The sequence below is a fragment of the Salvelinus sp. IW2-2015 genome, linkage group LG36 (assembly GCF_002910315.2).
Source record: "Salvelinus sp. IW2-2015 linkage group LG36, ASM291031v2, whole genome shotgun sequence".
NCBI lineage: Eukaryota > Metazoa > Chordata > Actinopteri > Salmoniformes > Salmonidae > Salvelinus > Salvelinus sp. IW2-2015.
The window spans coordinates 17,992,565-18,014,486 of NC_036875.1; the positions used below are offsets into that span (position 1 = coordinate 17,992,565).

The following is a 21,922-nucleotide window of genomic DNA, read 5'->3' on the forward strand; positions in this document are numbered from 1 at the left end:
ACTTTGCCTAAAAAGCACACCATGCAATAATCTGAGACGGCGCTCAAACATAACAACATTTCTCCGCCATGTTGGAGTCAACAGAAATACGAAATTACATCATAAATATTCCTTTACCTTTGATCATCTTCATCAGAATGCACTTCCAGGAATCCTAGTTCCACAACAAATCGTTGTTTTGTTCGATAATGTCCATTACTTATGTCTAAGTAGCTACTTTTGCTAGCATGTTTAGTGCACATGTCCAAACRCTCGCGCAAATGCAGGCAAACTCGGACGAAAACTTAAAAAAGTTATATAACAGGTTAAATAAACTGGTCAAATTAAGTAGAGAATCAATCTTCAGGATGTTGTTATCATATATATCCAATAACGTTCCAACCAGAGCATTCCTTCATGTCTGTAGAAGTTATGGAACGCAAGGCGATATCATGAGGAAAGCGCGTGACCAGGAACTGGCAATCTGCCAGACCACTGACTCATTCCCCTCCCATCCGGCCCCACAACACAGCATAAGCGTCATTCCACGTTCTACAGACTGTTGACATCTAGTGGAAGGCGTAGGAAGTCCAAACAGATCCATATCTTACAGGGAATTGAATCGGCGATGAGTTGAACATTGACCAGTCTCAGAATTTTCACTTCCTGTTTGGATTTTTTCTCAGGTTTTTGCCTGCCATATGAGTTATGTTATACTCRCAGACATCATTCAAACAGTTTTAGAAACTTCAGAGTGTTTTATATCCAATAGTAATAATAATATGCATATATTAGCCTCTGGGACAGAGTAGGAGGCAGTTCACTATGGGCATGCAATTCATCCAAAAGTGAAAATGCTGCCCCCTATCATAAAGAAGTTAATGAGAGAATCACTGACATAATGTCAGCTGGTCCTTTTGTGGCAGGGTTGAAATGCAATGGAAATGTTTTTGGGGGATTCAGTTCATTTGCATGGCAAAGAGGGACTTTGCAATTCATCTGATCACTCTTCATAACATTCTGGAGTATATGCAAATTCCCATCATACAAACTGARTCTGCAGACTTTGTGAAAATTTATATTTGTGTCATCTTCAAAACTTTTGGCCACGACTGTATTCAGAGTACATGTAGGAGTGCTGATATAGGAAAAGTTCTGCCTTTTTAGATAATAATAAATAAGAATATATGGACAGTGGGAACCTGATCCTAGATCAGCACTCTGAGACGCATAATGAATATTGCAATAAGGACAAACTGGAACAAAAACTGTCTGCCGTGTGTGTTGTAGGAACACTGCATGTAGGAGATGAGATCAGAGAGATCAACAGCATCAGTGTGGCCAACCAGACCGTAGAGCAACTACAGAGGATGTTGGTGAGTGGACATTGTGTGTGTACGTGTGTGTGCTGCGTACATGTGTACTTAAATGCTGAGTATGTGTGTTTGTGTCCACAGAAAGAGATGCGAGGCAGCATCACCTTTAAGATAGTGCCAAGCTACCGGACACAAGGATCCTCCTGTGAGGTAACGCACCGCCATTTCCCCCTCCCTTCTCTCCTTACCCACATCCTCTGTTGATGTTGTGAATGTTTAAATTCCTGACCCTTTGACTAACCAACCGCCTGCCTGGTGGCTGTGTGTGTGTGTGTGTTAACGCTTTCTCTCGGGTGAGGTTCTGTGTGCTCTACTGTGTTCTGCTCAAGGCTGGGTCAGACGTGCTGCACACCAATTTCACAACCAAGATACCGGAACCCCCCATAATGCCCCCCACCCTGACCCCTGAACCCTGGAACTCTGTGATCTGGCACCGACCACACACACACACAGACCCCACACCGCTGGCCAGTCAGTCACACAGAGACCAGAATTCCCTGTTGATACTCTGTAATGCCAAGTGGGAGCTAGTGATGATTTAGCCTAGCAAATAACATTCCAGCCTGACCTTCATGAGCCAGTCTTTGTGAATCTACTGCCCCTCTGTGGCGAGATAGGGATGTGCAGGGATCATTGCTATTACGAATAGTAAGTAGGATAATCATGTTGATTTGATTGCACAGTCTATGAGCTCATTGAAGACATTGATGACGGTAATTTGGACTTGTTTATTGTGGAGTGTGAAATGTGATTTTTGTTGTATTGGTGTTACTAGATAGTAACTAGATTGTGTAACCCCATCTCTAATGTAAGGCTGTTGTCGATGTGTAGTACTTGTGACCCCCCACTCCTCTCCTGAAATAGCAACAGTTGTTATGTTATGGTGGCTTTGGCGTCTGTCTGTCCGTCCGTCCGTCCGGTAGGCATAGTTATGACGTGTGTGTGCACGCGCAGAGGCCTCATGCCCATAGGGGGCACAAGGGCACGTGCTCCTTCAGATTTGTTCTGTTTTTACATATTTTTTGACAAAATTAATTACTAAATTACATTTTAAGGCTAAGTTTTATCATAATTTTTTATATAAAAGTTGTATTTTGCGGCGAGGGCACACTACTGTGTTTTGCGGAGGGGGCATACCACTGTGTTTTGCGGAGGGTGCACACTACTGTGTTTTGCGGAGGGGGCACACCACTGTGTTTTGCAGAGGGGGCACACTGACTACTGTGTTTTGCGGAGGGGGCACACTGACTACTGTATTTTACAGAGGGGGCACACTGACTACAAGACCAGGCAAGCAGAGTACCCTCCTAGTGCTGTTGCGGTGACTGTATTACCACCACACCGGCAGTCATGAGTCATGACCGCAGAAAAATTCCACATGACGTAATCTCCTTTTATATCCTCTGGACATGCCTTTGTAGTACCCAACTAGCTAACTACCATCAGGTCCTAATGGCCTGGTACTCAGGGCTCTATTCTTCCTCTAACCACTCTGACATCAATGCAAATGCCATTGAAAATCACATCAAACACTTATCAAAACAGTAGGCATATCATACTTTTAAAACTCACCTCACTGTGATGATAAAATTTAAGAAAGAACTTCAACAGCAGGTTGAAACAGTGTAAAACATGGTTGTTGTGGATGTTGTTTCAAAGCCTAACATAACGAAATGGACAGAGCTTTCTAAGGGGATGATGATGATTCATTCAAACCGCTAATGAGCCCAAGCCCCCCCCCCCCCCAAAAAACACGGAATTAAAATTGTGATTGTGCTGTTATACAATACATAGCATACTACCTGATATTAGGCATGGCATAAAAACGTAAAACAAAATGTATTTAAGATGTGGTACATAATTGGTCTAGCCTATACTTCAAAATGTAAAAAATTTGAGTAATCGCCGTTGAGTGTAGGCTGTATAATTATCATACTGGATGGACTGGTTACCTTATGCTGTATCACATCCGGCCATGATTGGGAGTCCCAAAGGGAGGCGCACAATTGGCCCAGCGTCCTCCGGGGTAGGTCGTCATTGTAAATAAGAATTTGTTCTTAACCTATCTCTGACTTGCCTAGTTAAATCAAATAAAATGAATATGCTACGCTACAAAATGTCTATCCATGAGTCTGGGAGAGAACGTATAGCCCTAGGCGATGCTGTTGGTTCATTGATTGTGCAGGGCGGCTTACAGTTAGCCTACAATTATAGTACATTTGTATTTGATTTTGAATAGCCTAGTAATAGGTAAAAAAAATAGTATTTTCAGAATTAAGTGAGTGACACATTACATTCAGCTATACAGACTATCACCACCATGCGTTTCCATCTCTCTCTCCTTTACCTTGGTTAAACCCTAACCCGGACGACGCTGGGCCAATTGTGCGCCGCCCTATGKGACTCCCAATCACGGCCGATTGTGATACAGCCTGGAATCGAACCTGGGTCTGTAGTGACGCCTCTAGCACTGAGATTCAGTGCCTTAGACCACTGAGTCACTCGGGAGCCCACTCGGGTAGCTGAAGGAACAAGGTTGGAGAGCCCATGGCACACAGAGTTTGGGCGGAATATCACCCCCGGACAGCGAGCGCATGCTCCTCAAACAGTGGTTGATGTGTGGAGTGAAACAAGTGTTATATTTATACAGGGCGTTCAGAAAGTATTCAGACCCCTTGACTTTATCCACGTTTTGTTACGTTACAGCCCTATTCTAAAATTGATTCAATTGTTTTTTTTCTTCATTAATATAAACACAATAACCCATAATGACAAAGCAAAAACWGGTTTTCGAAAATAAAATGTATGTATTTAATCCATTTTAGAATTAGGCTGTAGTGTGACAAAATGTGGAAAAGGGGAAGGGGTCTGAATACTTTCCGAATGCACTGTATATGTTTTGATTTTCTAAGACGTTCTAAGGTTTGTATCATTCACAACTAAAGTTGCTAAAAAACTCAAAATSTAGCATATAGGACCTGTTTCAAATGATCACTTTTATGCTCAACATAGCCACTTTATATGTGCACTCGCTTAAAAATAAAAAAATAAAACGTTTTATTCAGCTAAGTTCAATTATATTCTTCTTACTAAAATCAGATATAATCAAAAATTGATAATCAACTAAATGAACAAGCCTAGGCCCATGCGATTTCCACAGAGTTGGGTATGGCTGCCTTTTCCTATTACGCTCCTTGCCTATGGAATAGCCTGCAGACTAAACTTAAACTTGAGACTCTTGTCCCCCTTGCCCATTTGAAATATTTATTGGAGGATTTTTATTTTTRTATTACTTGTAACTGTTTCGGGTAATGCAAGTTCTTGTAGGGGAATAACCTATGTGTAARTGTAATCTGCTGCTGTATTTTTTTTGTGTTATCTGTGATCGTTTTGTTTGTCTTGTGTAGTTTCTTAATCATTGTACCTAAACTGTATGTGTAAACATGTATACGCAGGGCCCAGCTGTAAAAGAGACCTTGGTCTCAGTCTCTGTTCCTTGTTGAAATAAAGGTATAATAATAGCATGGCGCATAGCCAGGTAACATACAGTAGGCCAACTTATATTCTGTTCTTCTGAAATACATTCTCTTCATATCATAATGTTTCTTAAGACCTGAATAAAACACATCATGGATTTATTGTGATGTTGTAAATTAAATTGGTTTATTAGACTTTTTTTAAATGTAGATGTTCCAAAGGCGTGCATCAGCGGCTTGTATGCATGGAGCCCTGGAGATGCTAAACCTGTTTATGTTAATTAAAGGTCAATTACTGTGAGACACACGGTCTTTTATGTGACAATAACCGTCTGACAAAATGTCATGACTGCCACAGCCCTACCCCAAGTTAGAGTAGCTTGTCAAACTATCTTAGCTGGCATGCCTGCTGGAAAATTGCTTTACTTCTTGGGTTATGACACTATATACCAGTGTGGTAGGGATGTAAAGATTCATTGATACACATTGGTCCCCATTTAAAATGTTTAAGAGAAAAGTGCTACGGTCCGTGGACGCCAGACCGATCCAAATGTAGCATGCATCGGTCAGAAAATCAATTCAAACGGTATGAATCGTCGGGGCACAAATATTACATTATTTTTACCTTCCGGAAACACCTAATCTTTTGTGACAACTGATGCGTCCTCTCTCCTTCAGTGTCGAAATGCATTTTTTGACAGTCATTGCTCTACAAGTCATTTTGCATGCCAAACAATCCCAGGCAATATCAGTAGCCTAGTCAAACTGCTCACTGTGCCCAGCTTCCCACGCTGACCAACCAGCTGTTCCTGGTGTTGCACATCTGCACGACAACATTCAAATGCTAAAATGGCTAGTGTGATATTAGGCTTTATTAGTCRAGTTCAGGTTCACCATCAGCAATAGTTTTGGTAGTTTTGCTTGATAATTTCACAACGAGGACAGCAATCACTTTTACAATGGCCAAAATCATTTGATTTTGATATTCAAAGTTGTTCTTTGAGTATCAGGTTACATCCCCCCAAGTCTGATTGTGGTAGTGGGTTGATGCCGAGTCTTTCCCATGGTTCAGCTCAGGTGTCTACATAGTACATGCACCATAGACATGCATCATTTAGTCTACTACACCTGTTGTTTATGAAGCATGTGTCAAATATTTTTAGTTTATTTTAAACTCCTAAGGCATAACAGTTCTTAAAGAGTCAGTGTACATCATTAATTAACGTGACAATTGAACAGGTGACCTATGCAGAAAAATATACCTGCTAAATCTGGACCACCCCCCCTTATCCTCACGTACTTCTTGTCCCGTCTAAAAGAATGGGTGCATGAAGCCCCTGTGCGCGCACGTGCGCACGCGTAGGTTTGTGAGTGTGTGTTTGACCTGTGTGTCTTGTTACAGAGAGAGTCCCCCTCCACCTCCAGGCAATCCCCTGCCAATGGCACTGGTCACTCCAGTGTTAACAGTTCTATCTTGGTAAGGACCCCAACCCCTAAACACCCAACCAAACATCGAAACTGTCCCCTTCTCCCTCAAGTCGACCAACCCAGACCTTTCACTCTCTCCCCCAGCTGTTGTCTGTTATCATTGTACTGTATATGTTTTTTCAGTTTGATGAAACCCCTCCCATATTTTATGTATTTTTCTTTTCAGTTGTATATCACATTAAGTTATGATGCTGGTTGTTCAGACCAACCTTTGACTATAGCCACATTTCCGATATCTCTGTTTACAAATTGGTGTGCTGTAAAACGCTGCCATGTGCTGTAAAAATGCTGCTGTGTGCTGTGCCTTTCTGCTGACAGCCTTTTAGTATGCAGAGGAACTGGGAATCCTCAGTCAGTCACAGAAAAGGCTCAGGTCCTTTACAACTCTGTTCCTATACAACTACCTCCAACCTTATCCACTGCTAGACCTACTTACCTAACTACCTACTCACTCACGTACTTACCTACCTACTTCTTACTTACCTACCTATTTATGAACCTACCTCTTACCTACTTACTTACTTACTTACTTACTTACTTACCTACCTACCTACTTACGAACCTACCTCTTACCTATCTAACTACGAACTTACCTACCTACTAGCTGTACACCTTGGTATTGAAGCTGCTTTGCTTGCTTTCTGCTTCCTCTCTCTTTGAGAGTGTGAGAGAGAGAGACTGCCGATGCTCTTCTCGAACACTCATCAAAGCGCAACTCTGTTTGACTGTCCCCTCTCTCTGTTTAAAACGTTGACAGGAGTGGAGGGAATGTTCATGTCTGTGTGTTGTTGTGTTCCGTATACAGTGTTATGGTTGTCTACATGCCTGTCTCTGGAGTAAACTCTCTCTCTGTCACTGGTGGGCTTTTCTCTACAGGATCTGCCGTCTACCATCCAACCCAAGGGTCGACAGGTGAATACCAGTGCTCTCTACCCCATAAAACAAACACACACATACACACACTGAACTGTAACTCACAACCCCTCCATCCCTTCCCTAACATTTAACTTCTACACCTCTGTGTTGATGTAGTGTGTGATGTGTGTGTGTGGTGTGTGTGTGTGTGTGTGTGTGTGTGTGTGTGTGTGTGTGTGTGTGTGTGTGTGTGTGTGTGTGTGTGTGTGTGTGTGTGTGTGTGTGTGTGGTGTGTGTGTGTGTGTGTGTGTGTGTGTGTGTGTCGGGGTACGCGTGTGTGCATGTGTCTTGCGTGTGTGCGTAAGTAAGCATTTGTGCACACGCGCAGTGTGCTTGCGAGTTCACATGCTCACCAGCCCCCAGCCGCCCTCCATTGACTATTGCCCAGATCAACCCATATGAGTACACTCTGTTCACTTACAATGTTGTTAATATTCTGTGGCTACAGATCTCCAAGCTGAACCGGCATGTGTTTAGAGCAGGATAGTCCTGCTGTGTCGGAGTCTGGCATAGTGGTTAGCCCACCAGACTCCGGACCACATATACACCGGCGACATGGGTACGAATCCTGTCTAAGCCCTTAATCTCTGTCTCCCTCTGTATCTGTCTACATTCCAACTTTCACTGTCTGTAAAACAATAAAATACCCCCCAAAACATATATTTTTAAAGAATAGTGTCTGTTAGACTGGATAGTGGAAAATATGTAGAACTACTGTAAGCTATGACCTCTCCCGAAGACTACTGGATATTGGCCTCAATCCAAAACATATTAGACTCCGAATCTGCTCCAGCTGCTCAGACATGTGACCTAAAAAGAGCACAGGCTGAATTCAAATTGATTCAATCCGATCCGATGCTTTTTTGCCGAGTTATTATTAAGATTTTGAAAGATTCCACCTGGTCCCATAACTCTGAGTTGAACTCCCCTGTGCTAGAGAAAATGTTCTGTCTGGAAAGGCTGATACATTTGAATGAAACTAGACTTCAAATATACAGGCAGGTCCATAATTATTGTCACCCTTGATAAAGATACAATACAGCTATTTTTCCCTAAATCAGTTATCTCATATTCTATTCACATTCTGTTCATATTTCTCCTGGATATTATTTTACCTTCCAATTAAATCATAATATAGTCACATGGAGTGAGTTGTCCATCAGCCTGTCTGTCCATGTCTATGTCCAGCCTTAATAAAATAGCCAGAGCTTCAGACATCCAGTACTACCCCCCCCTCCCCCCATCCTGTTCCTCTCGCTTCCCAGCTCCCCTGCCTAGCCCAGGGACTCAGTGGCGTGTCACCAACACCCAGATCCTCCCCTTAAGACATAACAGATTGTGATTGGGCATTCCAAAATCAGATCATTTAGTAGACTGGTGATCACCAGCCCTGGTCCTTGATGGCTATAGGGTAGTACAGGCTTTTGTTCCAGCCCAGCAATAACACCCCTGACTCTACTTATCAAGGTGTCTATGATTATTGTTGATGGCTAGTAGATATAGTACATGCTGGTTTGGGATTTAAGTCTGCTCACCCTGTGGGCCTATAGGACGATAGCTGGTGACTAACTGTGTAACTCAAGAGTATATACCCAGTTAGTAAGGATAAGTACAATCCTAGCTGTAAACTAAGGACAGAGGCATTGTTAAAACAGTGGTCATAACCCTCCATCACCCTCTATTGTTGTCTTTGTGAACCCCAAACCAAAAGAAACACCATCACTGTCTGTCTGTGTAGACTCAAACACCCATCCTAAACCCATATACCAACGGAAACCCAACAAATAACTTGACTTTAGCTTAATCTAATAAACTTAAGCAAAGGCTGAACCTAACCAAGGATAGTGACATTGCATACATGCAGTGTGTAGATTCCACCGGTAGAGGCCGCCCACAGTAGCACTGTCTCACACAGAGACATGGCTGCAGTTACAGCACTGAACTGCACAGTCACACATTAAACAGCATTACACAGTCATTCTCTACTCAGATAACTAAGATGCATGCATAGGCGGGATTGGACAGTTTTTTGTTGGGGGTGGGGGGGGTACTGACCCCCCCAAGCCTCCTATAATCTCGCCCATCACTATGTGACATAATCATCAAATATGACCATTATGTTTGAAACCCATAACATAGATCACTGATCTGACCGTGTTGGATAGGTTAAAGCTCTTCCATGTCTTTCACCAATCCAGTCATTTCAGATCTTTTAAAATCAAGCCAGGAAGAAGGAAGAAATGCGTGTTAAAAAGCATTCCAACGGACCTGTCTCGTCGTCATAACCAGGGTTGGGGTCAATTCCATTTCAACTCCTTTCAGGGGATGAATTGAACTTTTTATTTGTGAATTGTACAATTCTCATCGACAGCAATAGCCTATTCATGAAATGAAAACTTCAATTCATCGCAATGAACTGAAGTAAAGTCGAGTTGATCTCCAACACTGAAGTGGCATCATCCATGTCAATCCCCTCCCATCACCATCACAAAAGTAGTTAACGCTTAACATTCTCCATCTCCCCCTCGCTCTGCTCACCATACTGTGTGTGTAGACACTCCGTAGTCATTTTACTGCATGATGTGTGTGATGCTTTCACATCCTAGATGGTCGTACCCAGACCTCCAATCAAGGATAAAATGTCCATCAAGGTAAGATATAATGTAGCCTCCATAGTGCTAAACCATAGAGATAAAAACAGCAGACATCCTAGGAAATGTTTATCTCTATGGCTAAACCATAGATATTCCTTTTAGATGACTGTAATAGCAATAGTTTGTAACCAAAACACCATCCCGTACAGTGCAATCTAACTTAGACTCAGACCACTAAAACTACAATGCAAAACCATAGTGTTTGGATTGTTGTAAAAAGTCTAGTCAAACTGTATTCAAAATGCATTATCATAAGGTCTCAATACAATTCTCTGAGAAAATGAATGAAATCAACATATTGCCTCATACATCTTACTTTATCAGACAAGAATGGTAGCACAAGACTGGTAGTCAGGTCGTAAAGGTATGCTAAATAAGTCAGTGATACAGAAAATGTAGATTGTGATTTAACAAGACCTATGGCGGATTCTAAAGAGAAAACCCTGTGTTAACGATCCCTGTGCCATTTACAGTGCCTTCAGAAAGTATTCATTCCCCTTGACTTATTCCACATTTCGTTGTGTTACAGCCTGAATTCTAAATGGATTAAATTGATTTCTTACCAATCTACGCACCATACCCCATAATGACAAATGAAAATATGTTTTTAGAAATTTTTGCAAATGTATTGAAAGTTAAATACAGAAATATCTCATTTACATGAGTATTCACAATACTTTGTAGAAGCACCTTTGGCAGCGATTACAGCTGTGAGTCTTTCTGCTTCCCACACCTGGATTGTACAACATTTGGCCATTTATTATTTTCAAAAATCATCTCAATTGGTTGTTGATCATTGCTAGACAACCATTTTCAGATCTTGCCATACATTTTCAAGTAGATTTTTATCAAAACTGTAACTCGGGAACATTCACTGTCTTCTTGGTAAGCAACTCCAGTGTAGATTTGGCTACAAGGTGAATGTGTCTGGTGGAAAGCAGACTGAACCCGGTTTTCCTCTAGGATTTTGCCTGTGCTTAGCTCCATTCCGTTTCTTTTTTACCTGAAAAACTCCACAGTCTTTAACGATTACAAGCATACCCATAACACGATGCAGCCACCACTATCCTTGAAAATATGGAGAGTGGTACTTAGTAATGTGTTAGATTGGATTTGACCCAAACATAACATTTTGCATTCCGGACAAAAAGTGAATTGCTTTGCCAAATTTTTTGCATTATTACTTTAGTGTCTTGTTGCAAACAGGATGCATGTTTGGTATATTTGAATTCTGTACAGTCTTCCTTCTTTTCACTCAGTCAATTAGTTTAGTATTGTGGAGTAACTACAATGTTGTTGATCCATCCGCAGTTTTCTCCTATCAGAGCCATTAAACTCTGTAACTGTTTTAAAGTCACCATTGGCCTTATGGTAAAATCCCTGAACGGTTTCCTTCCTCTCGGGCAACTGAGTTAGGAAGGACGCCTGTATCTTTGTAGTGACTGGGTGTATTGATACACCATCCACAGTGTTATTAATAACTGCACCATGCTGAAAGGGATAATCAATGTCTGATTTTTTTACATTTATTTTTATTTTACTTCCCTGGTCTTTGTGGTTGAATCTGTTTGAAATCCACTCCTCGACTGAGGGACCTTACAGGTAATTAATTGTATGTGTGGAGTACAGAGATGAGGTAGTCATTCAAATATCATGTTAAATGCTATTATTGCACACAGAGTCCATGGAAGTTATTATGTGACTTGTTRCGCAAATGTTTACTCCTGAACGTATTTTGTCTTGCCATAACCAAGGGGTTGAATACTTATTGACTCAAGACATTTCAGCTTTTCATTTTTAATTAATTAGTAAACATTTCGAAAAACAATATTCCACGTTGACATTATTGGGTATGGTGTGTAGGCCAGTGACACAAAATCTCAATTTAATCCATTTTAAATTCTGTCTGTAACACAGCAAAATGTGGAAAAGGTCAAGGGGTGTGAATACCTTCTGAAGGCACTGCATATCAGTTTACTGCCTCAGAAAAGAGAGGCTCATTTATACCACAACTTATGTTTTGTATTATTCCCCTGTGAGATACGAACAGGCAGCGACATACGCACACTACTGCCTACAGCCCATAGGGACAGGTGTCCAACCTGGCAACCGAAGAGAGAGGCTCATTTATAGCACTCAGCTATTTATATATTTTGTCCCCTGTGAGGTAGAACTACCCATAGGGAAAGGTCTCCAATCTGGCAACCCATTAGTCTATATAGCCACACGCCACTCCTCCGTCTCCATGTCTCCAACCTGGCGACCGGGCGTCACAGGAAATAATGCCCATCCCATCTCAACACAACTGCTCTCTCTCGCTGTCTCTCTCTAGCCCTCTCTACCTCCCTCTTTTTCTCTCCCTCACCCTCGCCCCTACCTCATCAGTGACTAATTTATCTCATTCTGTCGTGAACTCTAACCTCTTACCCCTGTCTGTGTGTCACAGATCTATGTGAGGGCCCAGTTTGAGTATGACCCCTCCAGAGATGACCTCATCCCATGCAAGGAGGCCGGGATTCCCTTCCGGGTTGGTGACATCATCCAGATCATCAGTAAAGACGACCACAACTGGTGGCAGGGCAAACTGGAGAACACCAAAAATGGAACTGCAGGGCTCATACCCTCACCAGAACTCCAGGAGTGGTGAGGAGACACACACAATGAGGAGACACACGACGTGATATAACCCAGATGTCCATCTAGAGAATCATTCAGACTTACAAACCAGCTCCAGAACTGACAAGCTAAAGCCTTTAGAATGTAGAGTAATTTAACACAGAACCCATATTTAGAGAGAACCTGATCTAAGCTCCCAGAATGCACCCTCAAAGAACCCAAAGAAAGCCTTGAATGTTTGAGCAGATGATTGAGTTTTATTGGGTGTATTTCCCGCCGTGTTTACAGGCGTGTGGCATGTATAGCCATGGAGAAGACTAAGCAGGAGCAGCAGGCCAGCTGTACCTGGTTTGGCAAGAAGAAGAAGCAGTACAAAGACAAGTACCTGGCCAAGCACAACGCAGGTACACACACACACACTCTCTCTCACAAATACCTGACCAAGCACAAAGAAGGTACATACTCACTCACATCCATTCAAAATGTTCCTCAGCTGTTACTGCATGAATTGTGAGAGTCTCACGTGTGTGAGAAGGTGGCATGCGGGTATGAGGGAGAGGGAGGGAATCTGGGGGCAGGGAGGGCATGGAGAGCAGGGAATTCAGGTAACAGAACCTTGTAACCTCTGCTGGCTCCAGTGACATAGTCATAGCAGTGAGACCTGGGGCTAGGGCACAAGGGCAAGCTTAAATATGAGGGTGAGTGTGTAGTTATCAAGTTGGCATGTACAGTACAAGTGTGTGTGCTGCACGTGAGTGCATCACAGGAGGTTGGTGGCACCTTAATATTGTTTCCATGTGTTTGATGCCATTTGATTTTTCGCGTCCCAGCCATTATGAGCCGTCCTCCCCTCAGCAGCCTCCTGTGGCGKGCATGCACATTAATGTCTTGTTCGCATGTGAATATACATGTGTGGTTGTGTGTGAGAGGGTTTGGGATTGAGAGTGTGTTCCAAAGTGCCTTAGACACTCACCACATTAAAGACAGTAGCCCACATTGAATGCCTCAAACCTACTTTGTGTCGCCACCAAAGCCTCTTATTTCCTATGGATAGTTGAACACAGTGTGTGAGATGTAGAGGACAGCAAATATTGTGTCTGTGGATCTCGGGTGTCCGTGATCGCAAGGTGGCTGTCTCAACAGACCAGGCCAATGTGCAGGAGAAACTGCCACTGCCATGTGTGTCTGTGTTAGGACTGCAGCGGCTCAAGTGACACCATTAACCAGTAAGAGGGGGAGGGAGGGTGAAAAGGAGGTGGAAGGGAAGGGGCCATGGAGAGGACTTGCAGAGTTAAGAGGGGTTGGGAGAAGGAAAGAGAGGGTTAGGGGAGGTACTGGGGAAGATGGGAGCCGAGCTATAGAGCTGGAATGAGATGGGGAGAGAGAGGGAGGAGTATCGGGCCACCGGCCAAGTTGGCAGCATGAACTGTCTGTTGCAGATATACACAGCCCTGACCTGCCTGCCCCACATTAAGTTTCATGACTGCTCAATCTTTGCCCTTTAACTGGGTTTCAAATGATGGTGAAGCCTGGGCACTCCCAGAACAACTCAGGCTTACACAGATGAATGTAGCTGGGAACCTGAATGAGTGTTTCAGGTCCAGATCTAGATAAAGCCCACTTCTCTTGACTAACTTCCCTACGTATTTATTTGGACAGTGAAGCTAAACCTTTTAATATTCGGTCCCGTATTCCTAGCACGCAATGACTACATTGTGACTAGCTTGTGACTACACACTTGTTAGATGCATTTGCTGTTTGTTTTGGTTATGTTCCGGATTATGTTGTGCCCAATAGAAATGAATGGTAAATCATGTATTGTCATTTTGGAGGCACTTTTGTTGTAAATAAGAATAGAATATGTTTCTGAACCCTTTTACATTAATGTGGATGCTACCATGATTTCAGATAATCATGAATGAATGGTAAAAAATGAGTGAGAAAGAGAAAATATCAACTCCCTCCCCCCCMAAAAAATATTCTAACCTCTTGTTATTGGTAATGGTGAGAGGTTAGCCTATTTTGTGGGCATGATCTTTGTGCATATGTAACTTACAAGTGCATGATACCAGAAATGCATGCAAGCTGTATGTGTAAAGAACCAACTGTGAATGTTCATATTGCTTCTCCGGGTAACAGCAAAGCATGCTATAATTTTGCTTTACATTTTTTGCTTGCGCTCTAAGCATTCATATCGGAGTCTCTCATATAGTTTGTTTTGCATGAACTATAGTCTGATTTTGAATGTCGTCTCATTCTCCTCAGGTACAGTTAGTGTGAGGATGAGAAGTGATGTGGTGGATAGCTAGCAGCATGTTCATTGTACAAGGCCTATGGGCCTGGAGTCATTCTAATTCTAGAAAGATGCATCTTTCCTACTTTCCCTCCTCAAGAGGCCAGAGTGTGGTGCTCTGGGTAGAAGTTGCCCTTTAGACACAGATCTCAGGTCAATATGCCCTGCCCAAATCCGAACCCTAACCATTAAGGGAAGAAATACAATACTGACCCTAGATCATCGTCTATGAGCAACTTCATCCTACTCTGTTGGGTGACTAATTTAAAGTAGTCAGTGCGTCAGCGCTTTGCTGCTGCAGTGTTGTATTGTTGTATTGCTGTATGTATAGTAACTACTGTATTGTTGTGTAACTGAACCATGTTATGACCCTGTCCATCTCTCACGCTGTCCCCCTCAAAATGGCCTCTCTGCATGTAAGTAACAACCAGTGATGGTATCTGGCTAGCTAACGCCTCTTTTGGTTTGGTCTGATTCTCTTTCACTTTGTTTCTCTTTTTCCATTTGCGTTGTTATTAACCCTTTAGTTCACCAGGTGTCAGTCCCAACGTTTCCGTTTTGTTTCTGTTTTCTCGCTCAGAGCAACAGAGATCCAGCACAAAACGGAAAGAACATAGATCGTTTTTTTTATGTTTTCTTCCTCACCCATATATTTAGTTTATTTTGGTGTTGAGTGTTTCAGATCTAGTCAGTTGTATTTTAACATGGTACATCTGCCCCAGGGAAGAGTCCCCATTTGATACCCCTGAATATCTTTCTCAGAATGTGACACATGGTGCACAAGGTTATAGGTCGGCTTAAGGTCAAGGACACATGCCAGACAATAAGAACAGAGCAGCAGAGAAAGCAGGAAGCAGGAGAGAGTGAGCCCTCCTCAGCCATTAGATATATATATATAGAGAGAGAGAGGGATGAAAGAGCAAGGATAAGAGAAAAAGGAGTGGAGAGATAGCAGGAGAGACCATTCTATTCCAGAGAGAATACATGGTGCTCCTGGTGTTGTATTTCCCATGTCAGTCACACACACACACACACACACACACACACACACACACCACACACACACACACCACACACACACACAACACACACACCAACACACACACACCACACACACACACACACACACACACACACACACACACACACACACACACACACACAGCTGTTTAGGTTTCATGTCACCATAGAGGTGACATTAGCAGTACCCTGTGTGCAGTACCCTCCACTGTAGGTAGGTTAAGGACACATGCTAATGCTGTACAGACTCCCATGAGTGTCCAGTACTGTGTCCTACTGTGCTTTGTTCTCTCCTCCATCTTATTCAGCTCACCCCCTTCCATCTGTCCATCCATCTATCCCATTGTTTATTTCCAAAAATGTAAAAACGTAACACACACATACATTGTGGTATCACTGCGTTATTCACTTAAACATAATGGTCGTTCACCAGCTCTGCAGTTTTACCCTAACAGCTACAAAGTCTGTGTAACCTCAGAGTAGAAGCAAAACATTGAGAATATTCTCCCTCCCTGTTTGCCAAATGTAAACAGTCTTATCCCAAATCTCTCCATCTCATTCGATTAGGGCATTAGCCTGGGTTAGGATAAATTACTCCTCAGATTTAGCTATTTGATTTAATGGTGTCAGGTTTAAGGACATACACGCCATTGAACTTATACGACTCCAGGGAGAAGTTCAGGCTCTATTTATCCTTGTAACATCATAGTTCATCATCTCCCAACTGTCAGAGACAATATGTCTACTCCTTCATCTCATGGCTAGCCTGGGTGCTAGGCTGTTCCTCTTTTAGCCACCTTGTCCTTGTCATTCCCAGATGTTGATATAGTGTTGTTGAAACAGTACCCAGGCTATAATTTTCTCCATTAACAACTAACTGTCACAGACATTCTCTCTGTCCTATAGTGCCACCTCACTGTTAGGGTCCTGTGTTCTCCCAGTGTAAGCGACTACTATGGAAGTCTGTCTGCACCTCTCCTTCACAGTATCTCACTATCCCTCTCTCTTTCCTCCGTCCTCTTTTTCCAGTATTCGACCAACTAGATCTCGTCACGTATGAAGAAGTTGTGAAACTGCCTGCGTTTAAGAGGAAAACACTAGTCTTGTTAGGTAAGTACAAGTATCCATACTAGCATACTGTAGAGGGTTGTGACGTATTGGCTAACGGTATTAGGTAGTGTGCTCGTATTGCGTTCTGACTGCTCTGTCTTCCAAAGGTGCCCATGGAGTGGGCAGAAGACACATCAAGAACACACTCATCACAAAACACCCTGACAGATTTGCCTACCCCATCCCACGTAAGACCACAACAAACCACACACACACCACACACACACACACACACCACACAACACACACACACAACACACACACACACAACACACACACACACACGACCACACAACACACACTACACCACACATCACACAGAGTTTGCTACCCCATTTCACGGACGACACAGTCACTGACTCACTTTGACCATCCATTGTGATTATCGTTCTTACTCAAACCCCCCCCCCCCCTCCCCCTCCCCCCTTTCATCTCTCCCTTCCTCCTCCTCAGATACGAACCAGACTTCCTAAGAAGGACGAGGAGAACGGGAAGAACTACTACTTTGTGTCACATGACCAGATGATGCAGGACATCCAGTAACAATGACTACCTGGAGTACGGTAGTCACGAGGACGCCATGTACGGCACGCGGCTAGAGACCATTCGCCAGATCACGAGCAGGGACTCATCTCCATACTGGACGTAGAGCCACAGGTGGTGGGAGAGTGTATTTCCACTTGTGCTTGTGAACACAGAGGGTCTTCTCAGGCATAATACACAGTCACAAACACACAGGCCAGCTGACCTGGAACCTATTCTCCATTAGGCCTTGAAGGTCCTGCGGACAGCAGAGTTTGCTCCCTACGTTGTTTTCATCGCCGCGCACCATCACCCCTGGCATCAAACGCAGGTAAGACGTACACACACACAGATTGTCAACCTTTTTGTTGAATATTGGAACGGTCTGCAGCTGTAGCCACTCTTCTTTTTTCTGCACTCCATTTTCTCTCTCATCACTTTCTTCATTCATTTTTTTGCATGCTGTGTGTGAGATTCAGTTTTTCCGTTTCTCTTGCGTTCCGTTGCATGGCTCTCAGCTCCCAGGTGGTGCAGGAAGCTGCCAGTAAGTATGAGTAGAGAAAAGCTGGCCAAGTCAGTAGTGCTCTATTTGTGTTGTACAGTATATGCCTCAGTAAACCAGCTCACTCCTTTCTCTGAGTGAGGTTACTATTCCTTCTTTAACACCAGGCCAAGCAAAGAACTGTCCTGAATCCCTACCATCCACTCTATCCCTCCCTCGTTCTGTCAGTTTAATTTAATGGTGCTTTATTGGTAAGACATCTGTCTAATAGGTCTCTCTCACCCCCTTCTCTCTCTCTGTAGATGAGTCATTGCAGCGTCTTCAGAAGGAGTCAGAGATTCTTCAGAAGACCTATGCCCATTACTTTGACCAGACCATAATCAACAACGAGATAGACGAGACATCAGACACCTAGAGGAGGCTATAGACCTGGTCTGTACCACTGCACAGTGGATCCCTGTGTCCTGGGTCTACTGAGGATAGGAAGGAACACCTTCTCTCCTCCCCTCTGTGTCTTTCTGGGTCCACTGTACCTGTATAGACCCCCCACCCCCCCCCCCCCGCGACCCCCCCCTCGCCCCCCTCTCCCCTCCAAATGACTCCTCTCTTTCTTCCTCCTCCCTCCCTTTCTCACTCGTGCGATGGCATCTCTGCGAAAACTCCCATCATTCCTTCGGAAAAGAAAAGAACCTCAACCAATCAGAAACCTCTGTGTACTGCACATGACCTTCAGCAGCCAATCAAACTCTGCCCTTACAGACTACCTAGCCGTAGTGTTGTATAAACAAATAAGTATTGTCATGTCTGTATTATCTAGGAGGCAACATTTTTGCAGATGTTTGTTTTAAAGAGACAGTACTGTATCTCCTCCCCAGTAGTGCACTGCAGCCTTCTACATCATGTGACTGTCTGTGCCCCCATCAGCCCACCCATCATGGATGTTGTAGTTCTTAGCTGTCCCTCTTTTGTAGTTCTTTCCCTGCACTATAATTACTGTTTGTGGGTATTCTCTTCCTCTCTCTCTGGACAGACTGAAGAAAAACACCACAGCCTCCTTTTATCTGGATGTCATCCTCAACACCTTTTATTTATCTGCTCCTTTACTCCTCTCCTTTATTAGCCATTATCGTCTATTTCATTCACATCATCTTTCTCTGTCACTCTCTTATTGTTCATGTAGTTCAGTTTCATCTTGGTTCATTTTGACTGTACATGTTATTACACCCGAGTGGCGCAAGCTACTGCATCTCTGCTAGAGGCGTCACTACAGACCCTGGTTCGATTCCAGGCTGTATCACAACCGGCCGTGATTGGGAGTCCCATAGGGTGGCCCACATTTGGCCCAGCATCGTCCGGGTTAGGCTGTCATTGTAAATAAGAATTTGTTCTTAACTGACTTGCCTTAAAAAATATATATATAAAAACCCTAGCCACCCCCTTCTCCCCTTCATACACACACTCAGACAGGGTACTGTCTCTTCTAAATGAATCCATAAATGTTTTAGACATTTGAATGAGGTCCCATGCATGTTGGACATTCGCAAGCTTCCATGCCGTCTGTCCGTGTTCCCCCAGTGTCCTGCTGTAACATCCTCCCAACTGAAAACCAACATTCCACACGTCTGGAAGACTCCACTTGACCAAGGGAGGAAGCAAGGGGAACAGGAAATAACCAACAAAAAGAACCTTGACACCTATGCACATACCTTGGCATTTCAGATGACATTTCTAAAAACAGATTTTTCCAAATCGACCACGGTATCAATGTGTTTGTAAAAACAAATGTGTGGTAGAACTTTATAATAACGCATTTAATGGATTAGTAAATAGTTTACAAAGGTGGGAGTAATGATTCACAAATGAATAAATGTAAGTAACCTAGTTATTCATACACAACTTTAAGTATTTAATGATTCATAAGATCATAAGTTGTTTAAAATAGGACCTTATAAACCATTTACTAATTATTAGTAACTCTTTTTGCATGGCCTCATCTAAAGTGTGGGCTATTTATACTTTATAAATACTTTTAATGTTTTGAGTGCAGTATAATTTCTCACAAGAAGATGGACATGCCATTGGTAGAGACATTCCAGCAGTATCTGATGCTCCTTAAGGCCTTAAAATGGCCCCTAGAACATATCAATGGTTAAACAATAAGCACACAATAGAGATAAAACATATTGAAAATTTTATTCCATCTATTTATCCATCCACGTATTAAATATTGCGTAATTTCGTCAGCTGTGTGAATAAGTTATGGGTCCATATGTATTAGAAATTGGGAGTACTGGTTTGCAAAGTCTCCACCCTCGCAAAAATAAAGTCGGTTTGCATTCGCAATGTTAACAACAACAGCAAAACATTCTGAATACAACTCTTCCTGTTGCAATACAACTCAACTGTTGCAAGTCCTTGCAACAGTTGTGTCACAACAGTTTTTGTGAATAATGTTCAATATAGTTATTTTAACATCCCTTTGTTTTATGCCTATTCTTTTACCATTGATATGTTCTAGGCTATTTTGAGACCTTAAGAAGCACCAGATACTGCTGGAATGTCTCTACCAATGGCATGTCCATCTTCTTGTGAGAAATTATACTGCACTCAAAACAAAGTATTTATAAAGTATAAATAGCCCACACATTAGATGAGGCACGCAAAAAGACAAGTTATTATTAAAGAGTTAATAAAGGACCTATATTAAACAGCTTAGGAATGGATTAACGATGAATGAACTATTTACTAATCCATTAAATGCTTTATTACGTGTAGATATTATAAAGTGCTACCAAAATTGTCTGTGATTTGTTGTATAAGATAATCAAGAGGGGAGGGGATAAAATTACAACTGATTGCTGATTTGCCATTTCAGAAATGTGTTGTCTGAGAGTATTTTAATTAAGTTTAATCAATGAAAGATTAATGCTGATTTGTATTCTGCAACTGTATAACTATATGGAAAGGATATTTACACTACGTTTTGCAAGGTGAAGTCTTTGCAAAGGAATAGGAGGTAGTTTGTGCATCTGAATAACCGTGAATATGAAATATGACTGATGATATGATTGCCCCAGTGTAAAATAGTCTACAATGATAAAGTTCTTAAGTATGGACAGTTTTTTCACATATATTTCCTTTTATGTGTTGGAAAAAGTAACCTGTGTCTGGCTCTTGTCTTTGCACGCACACACTCAAGTAGTCTCAAAACATGTTTATTCAGCCAGATGACATTCAGGTTCATAAGCAGCATCTCTCAGTAATGTCATTCATATTACTGTAATCCCCACAGTGCATTTCTAGTCACACTCCAGTGGCGTAGCGCAGTTTCGCGGGGCCCCTTGCAAGGTCCGTGCAAGGGCTCTGACATTTTGCAATGAGGCTGAGAGAAAATGTTGCTGTTATAGAGTTTCAGGATTCCTGAAAGCCGGGACAAATATGTCTTAATATTAATAATTTTCTGTGTATTTTGATAGACCAAGGTATAGTGCATACAGAAAGTATTCAGACCCCTTGACTTTTTCCACATTCTGTTACGTTACAGTCTTATTCTAAAATGGATTACATGTATTTATTTCCTCATCAATCTACACACAATACCTCATAATGACAAAGTGAAAACAGGTTTTTAGAAATGTTTGCAAACGGATGAAAAACAGAAATACCTTATTTACATAAGTATTCAGACCCTTTTCAATGAGACTCAAAATTGAGCTCAGGTGCATTCTGTTTCCATTGATCATCCTTGAGATGTTTCTACTGGTTGATTGGAGTACACCTGTGGTAAATTCAATTGATTAGACATGATTTGGAAAGGCACACACCTGTCTATATAAGCTCCCATAGTTGGCAGTGCATGTCAGAGCAAAAACCAAGCCACGAGGTCAAAGGAATTGTCCATAGAGCTCCGAGACAGGATTGTGTCGAGGTACAGATCTGGTGAAGGATACCAAAACATTTCTGCAGCATTG

At 42.4% G+C, this 21,922-nt stretch overlaps 1 protein-coding gene across 1 annotated transcript in view; it reads left to right on the top strand.

Annotated features, from left to right (window-relative positions):
- Positions 1-21,111, top strand: part of caska (calcium/calmodulin-dependent serine protein kinase a) — a 225,728-nt gene extending 204,617 nt beyond the window's left edge. The window contains 15 exon segments of the mRNA XM_070437720.1: positions 1,270-1,355; positions 1,437-1,505; positions 6,234-6,308; positions 7,196-7,231; positions 12,335-12,531; positions 12,793-12,908; positions 16,847-16,927; positions 17,035-17,115; positions 17,381-17,385; positions 17,387-17,464; positions 17,466-17,538; positions 17,541-17,584; positions 17,697-17,750; positions 18,223-18,352; positions 18,355-21,111. Coding sequence (XP_070293821.1) covers positions 1,270-1,355; positions 1,437-1,505; positions 6,234-6,308; positions 7,196-7,231; positions 12,335-12,531; positions 12,793-12,908; positions 16,847-16,927; positions 17,035-17,115; positions 17,381-17,385; positions 17,387-17,464; positions 17,466-17,538; positions 17,541-17,584; positions 17,697-17,750; positions 18,223-18,352; positions 18,355-18,428 — 1,199 coding nt within the window. The 3' untranslated portion in view covers positions 18,429-21,111.
- Positions 21,112-21,922: the final 811 nt, after the last annotated feature.